A 6,598-nucleotide genomic window follows, 5' to 3' on the forward strand; every position below is an offset into this window, starting at 1 on the left:
AGTCCATGAAACTAATGGTCCAGCTAGTTTTGAGATTAACGAAGTCACCACATGCGCCTCGCTATCAACGAGAACATCGCCTTCCACTGAAAGAATATTCCATCTTTATGAGACACCAAAGTGTCGAACATGGCGTCTACGGTGAGCTGGGGGTGCCACTGCCCTTCCAACCATTCAACCACATATTGGTTCTCTCATTCCAAAAGAGCTTAGTAAACTGTAAGAAAAACGCTCATAAATTTGTCCTTCAAGGCCTCTAAGGCTCTATTCATGAATAACTTGTAGATTTAGAAGCTATTGGAACTGTTGTTTTTCTTAGGCCAAGCTAGCAGAAAAAGGAGTAATCTATCTTGTCAGCATAGCCAAACATTTTAGGAGCTTGCAAATTGCATCATGATCAATTGCTTTCTTGATTGCCTATGTCTCTTGATTAGCTGGTGCTTATCCTCTCAATGTAAAGTTCCTTGCCTCCAAACAAAATATTTACTTGATACTAAAGTAAAAATGTTTAGCCTACATTCTTCCTTTGTTTTCACTGGAATGAGAATTGAGAATTATCAAAATCGTATGATTGTAATGTTACTTGTTTCCAATGCCGAACTTCTTGTAACACATAGTTTTGCGAGAAATGATTGTGCCGTGCCCAAAACCGCTCTGTTTAATTACGTCTCAATACGTTTGAGATATTGGAAACATGAAGAAACTTAATGTTACGCAGCACGAACCACGAAGTAAATACAGCCTGAATCGGACGGCAAAAGAGGCATGATCGCCGCTCTCGTAGTTTTGGTCTGCACGACGATCCACAAGAGATGCATGGCAAGCATGTCACTGCATTGCACTTGCAGTCGCCCTGATCAAATTCTTCAGGCCATGCCAAGTATGGAGCGGCTCCGCTGGCCGGGAGCGTGCGCCGCGAAGTCCATGGACCGGTTCCTGGGGCTCGGCACGGCGGCTCCATGGCTCGCGAAGTCCATCGACCGGACCCTCGGACTGGGCACCGCCGCCGCGTGGCCGGGGTGCTCCACCGCGCGGTTCCTCGGGCTGGGCATCGCCGTCGCGTGCCCCGCCAGCTCCACCGGTCGGTTCCTGGGGCTGTACCCCACCGGCCCGTGGCCGTCGAGCTCCATCGCGCGGTTCCGCGGGCTGGGCACGGTCACCGCCAAGTCCAGCGCCGGCTTGGGGCTCACCTTGGTGTCCGCCCTCGACCACTTCTTGCTGCTCCGCCGCCGCATCAGCACCTTGATCAGCTCCCCGACCTGGTCCCGCGGCGCATTGCCGGAGCTCGCGTTGGCCTTGTGAGCTGTTTCAGTCTGCTCCTGCTCGCCGGCGATCTTGACGTGTATTTCTTGCGATACGTCTGCGTCGACCGGGTTGTTTGTGCAGACGGGCACGGACGCCTCCGTGTCCAGCGCCGCCTTCTCGTCGTGGTCGGCTTTCTTGAACCTCGCCGTGGTGGCCAGGGTCTCGACGGCGCCGACGACCCCCTCCGCCCTCGCGCACACCTCCAGCAGCAGCGACGCGGCGCTGAAGAGCGGGAGCGCCTCGATGAGCGGCGGCGTGGCGGCGTTGATCAGCTCGTGCTGTGCCTCCGACGACTCGTCTTCGAATCCTTCTTCCAGCACCGCCGCCAGGCACCTCAGCTCGTCCCGCAGGTCCTGGGCGGCGGCGTTCATGTCCGCCACGACGAGCCCGAGGCGGCCGGACCGCGTCATGGACGTGACGGAGCCCGACGCCTCGCGGAGCACGGCCGCCAGGTGGCGGCTGAGGGCGAGGCAGGTGCCGGCGAGGTGCTTCTTGACGTGCGGCGGCGTCTGGGACTCGGAGCCGACGCAGGCGGCGAGGGCGTCGACGCAGTAGGCGCAGCAGCGCATGGCGGCGCCGACCTTCTGGTACTGCCCGTACGGGTGCCGGAAGCCGAACCTGCCGTGGCCGGGCTCCCACCTGGCCAGGTTGGCCAGCGAGTCCTCGTTCGCCTTGGCGTTCAGCACGAGCTTGTACCAGCCCGACTTCTCGGACAGCGCCCGCCTCGCCCCCGCGGTGGCGTCGGAGAAGTAGTCCTCGACGCAGCCCTCGGCGGCGGCGGCGAGCTTGTCCATGTTGCGCGCGACGAGGAGGTGCAGCTCCTGCCCCGCCCAGACCGGGAAGACCAAGGCGCAGACGGCGAAGCAGATGAAGGCGCCGATGGCGACGGTGGTCAGGCGCTGCTGCGCCAGGTATACGATCTCGTCGGCGCGGTACCCCGACACGGAGACGAGGCAGTAGGTGAGGATGAAGACGGTGACGCCGTAGTCGAACTTGGCCTTCATCGTCGGGATGAATCGGGAGAAGGTGGCCACCGAAGCTGCACGCACGTTAATTAGGTTGCGATGTTAGTTCGGTCGATCGGTCTATCAGAAGAGAGTGCTACGAGTATACAAGAACTGGCACGTACTCATGACAAACATGGAGCCGGTGAGGACGTATGGCTGGAGCTCCTTGCCGGACCGGCTGGCGGCCCAGTGCACGCCGAGGGCCAGCGAGCCGCCGACCACCGTCGCCATGGCTCTGTTCAGCCCTTTGTACAAGCAAGCACCTGAACCAAACAAAACCCATTTTAGTTAGCTAGACCAGACCTTACCACCGCACTCTCTGCATAATAATCTAGCAATGCTACTTGGTTACATACCGACGGTGTACTCGAAGACGACGACGACGGTGAGGACGGCCCACATGGCGTTCCCGCCGGTGAAGTCATAGAGCGGGTGGACGTAGTAGAAGACGGAGCAGAGCGTGAGCGCCAGGGCCACCTTGAGCCCGTGCACCACCCTCCTCGGGTCGTCGGCGCCCACCTTCCACACCATCTTGCCGAACCTGGTCACCCTGTCCCTCGGCGCGGCCATCCACGAGAAGAGCCACGACCACGACGGCGGCGAGCAGCAGATCCGCCGCCACGTCCCGCCCTTGACATGGTCGTGCTCGCCAGCGTCCTGCACGCTCACCCTCCATTCCGCCGCGCCGCCGCCATGGCCGGCGTCCTGCTGATCTGGAGCTGCCCCAGCTGCCATGCTGCTCTCCGTGTGTGTGCTTGGTTTGAGTTGATGAATGATGCTTTGGGTCGATTGCTGGATGGATGCAGTAGCATGAATGGATCGAGGGTTTATATACGCGAGGATTGGAGATTATAAAACACGGCGCCTGACGTGGCGCACGTTGGTGTGTGTCACGGTCACCACGCCACACTTTGGGAAAGCATGCTCTGTTTATTGTAAACAAATTCGGATACAGCACCTGACCACAGTCCGCAAAGAAAACATGACCGAATGAAGGGACCAGTGATGTATGTATTTTTTTTAGTGCTGCATCTTTCAGAAAAGTGTATGCGTTGAAGCTAATACAGGTCAAATGGTAAAGAACTTGGCAAGTGTGTGTATTCTTCGTTTTACGGCTCTCATTAGGGCATCATCCATTTTCCGGTCACCATAACAGCTGAAGGAACATAATAAGAAGAAGAAGAAAGAAAGAAAAAACACAAAGTCCCGTTGAAATAATCAGATACTCGCAACAGCAAGAACATATGTGACGCCACCTAATCTTCGAAAGGTTCTCCAAAATTAACGCCTTCAGTGTCATCCTAACTAACCAACATGATCACAATCCATGTTGTTTTTTTACCCTCGAGAAGGTCGAATCCCTAAACAATGCCTTTAACAAGGGAACAACTAGGAAATGACCATTGTAAGACCGAACCACAAGGTCGGACCGAGAGCTTTCACCCCGAGAAATAAGACCGCCAAATTAAGTATGCCAGTGTCGTCAACCACACTCGTAACTGTTGTAGAACGCTAATCTTTCGACACGCGTGGTTCTCCTGAACCACTGCAAGAACACCCTGAAACCTTCAAACCACAAATGTCATCATCCCCCACAAACACCTTGGATATCGCGCCATCAAAAGAGCCAAGGCGGACCCCAGGTGAACGGGAAGCGCACCTAGAGTTGGATATTACCATCAACGAGGACCTGTACGATGTCGGATCTCACTCGTGGAGAAAACATAGCAGTGTGTACCAAATTCTCGATTCGACACATGTAGATCCATTGTGCCGATCAACAAAACATACGCCTGCCCGACAACTGGTGATCCCGACCAGCAAGAAGGAGGAAGCCCCACGTCGAAGCGGCATGCTGATCTCTGGAACGAAAAGGTGGCGGCAACCAAGTACGCCGAGGACGTGCAAGGAAGACTGAAAAAAGGGCACCGCCACCAGCGTCCGGCGGCGGCAGGGTGAACGAGGCGGCGGGGAGAGGGCTCTTGGGCGGCGGCTGGGGGACCTCTGGAGTCGCCTTGAAGGCGACCCGGGAGGGACACATTTCCGTATTATTTTCCTCTAGTCACCACAAATACCAGAAACGGTGGAAGATCTGTTAAGAATGTCTGTACTTTTTTGTTTTACAGGCTCTGATTAGAATTACCAACCAACGACATGAAAGATTTGCTGCGGGTGAGGATATGATTAGAATTGACCATTGTTGTAGCTCTTTGTGCAACCAGTTCAATTCTTCACACATGTGTGAAGCCGTTGGCCAGCAGCTTCAGTCCTTGCTCAGCCACACGCAGGTTCGTGTTTGGACTCCCTGTGCTGCTCGGTCGTTTCTTCCAAATAAAAAATAACTATCCATGACACTGTAGCATCCTGGAGGAACAGAGCATGTTTCTCATGAATCTGTTGGCTATATTCAGAAATGCAGCAATATGCATATTGTATAATCATTGCTGTTCCTTACACGGTTTGGATACAGCTACAATTTTGGCAATACTTGGCAGGGATATGATGCATCTGGCGTTCGATTTATGCAGGGATAAGAAGGCTCTTGTTGCTTTGTGTGATATACAGAGAACTATAGAATCTTGCATGTAAACGGAAACCCCTCCATTGGATGAGTTATTTCCTCACAACAGGCTCTATTCAGCCTAAGCTATTTGTGCAAATACTTTTATTTGGATTGGACCATAGGGCGAATAAGTAACAGCTGAGCAAATTTGTATATTGGACCACCATCCGCAAAGAAAACATGACGAATGAAGGGACCAGTGATGTATGTTTTTTTATGTGAATCTTTCAGGAAAGTGCATGCGTTGAAGCCAGCACAGGTCAAATGGTAAAGAACTTGGCAAGTGTGCACAACTGCACATGCTCTGATTACATTTACCAAAGAGATGATCTGCTTCAGAAAATACACAACACCATGCTGCCAAAGAGACCATCTATCCAACTTTCGCATTTCAGGCACTCAGCACAAATGCCAGCTGCAGTGGAACACCAGAGGTTGAAAGTTGGTTAGGTTGCAATGACACATCTATGCAACTGAATCTCTGACGGAGAACATATTTCCTATTGTCCGAGTTCCTTCAGCAATCAGTGCAATTCTTAACATATGTGGAAACTACAGCTTGTACAAATTCCTATCAAAGATCACAGATCAGTTAGTGAACTTACATATAAACGAAAGTGCATGTAATGGATGGATGGATGCATTCATTTTGTTCGAGAAAACCATGGATGTATGCATTCTGCAGGCTGGCACTTTTTTTTTTGAAGAGCCAACGGTGGAGGGAAAACCTCCACCTGAAGTGAAAATTTATTAAAGGGGGGCGAGTCTAGCTCGGGAGGTACATGTGGGTTTCGCCCGAGCAAAACGAAAGAGGCTAATACAGTGTAACCAAGATCACAGGAGGCTAGCTCTACGATCCGACAGCCACAAGTCTATCGGCTGGCGGCTAAGGCGGCGAGGCAGCCTGTGCAACCAAAGCTCGCAGTGTTCTACAAGGAGCAAGAACATTTGCCGAGGTCGCAGGAGTTGGGCATCAAAAACCATACGGTTCCTGCTCTTCCAGGTGATCCACAGTACGAGGAGCACCAGTGTGTGCCGCACAGGAGGCGCAAGGGCGATGAGTGGCGCAGCAAGGGCAAGGCAGCCATCTTCCAGGTCGGTCGCAGAGGCGGCAGCTGGGGCCCCAACGTGAGCAAACCATGGCGCCAGGCGGCGGCACTTGAAGAGAAGAAGAGATGAAGGAGATCCTCGTCTTCGTTGCAGAAGGGGCAGCGGGCGGACGGCAACACACCATGTCGATGGAGGAGAGCACGCGTCCTGGTATTCCCATGCCGCGCAATCCAGAAGAAGACCCGGACCTTGAGCGGCGCGAAGTTTGCCCAGTTGCAGTCGGCGAGCGGGAGGACGACCCCGGACAAGACCATCGTGCGGTAGGCTCGGGCCGTGGTGAAGGAGGCCCCCCAGGCAGCAGGCGGGTGTCAGGTTCATCGGCGAGGGCAGCGTGTTGAAGCGAGGCCGCCAACGCGTCGAGCTGGGCCTGTGCGATCACTGAAACGCGCGAGTGCATCGGAAGCGCAAGCCGGTGATTCGCGAGGGCCGCGGCCACCGTGATGGACGTGTCGTACACTGAGACAACAGCTCAGGGACGCGGGCGAACAGCGGGCCGGCGGCGTGCCAATTGTCGAACCAGAACGAGGTCGTCGCGCCATTGCCAACCTTGACGTTTGTGAGCCCCCGGTAGACGGAGAAGATGCGTTTGAAGGATCGCCAGGCAGGTGTGTCT

At 54.3% G+C, this 6,598-nt stretch overlaps 1 protein-coding gene across 1 annotated transcript; it reads right to left on the reverse strand.

The window, feature by feature from the left end:
* Positions 1 to 632: 632 nt before the first annotated feature.
* LOC127313894 (aluminum-activated malate transporter 10) lies at positions 633 to 3,096 on the reverse strand. Its single transcript, XM_051344373.2, has 3 exons — positions 2,669 to 3,096; positions 2,435 to 2,575; positions 633 to 2,344 (listed from the first exon to the last, which is right to left on the reverse strand). Exons 1-3 carry the CDS (start codon positions 3,045 to 3,047, stop codon positions 867 to 869), a joined length of 1,998 nt encoding a protein of 665 aa, XP_051200333.1. The 5' UTR covers positions 3,048 to 3,096; the 3' UTR covers positions 633 to 866.
* Positions 3,097 to 6,598: the final 3,502 nt, after the last annotated feature.

This window comes from Lolium perenne, chromosome 7, assembly GCF_019359855.2.
Source record: "Lolium perenne isolate Kyuss_39 chromosome 7, Kyuss_2.0, whole genome shotgun sequence".
Lineage (NCBI taxonomy): Eukaryota > Viridiplantae > Streptophyta > Magnoliopsida > Poales > Poaceae > Lolium > Lolium perenne.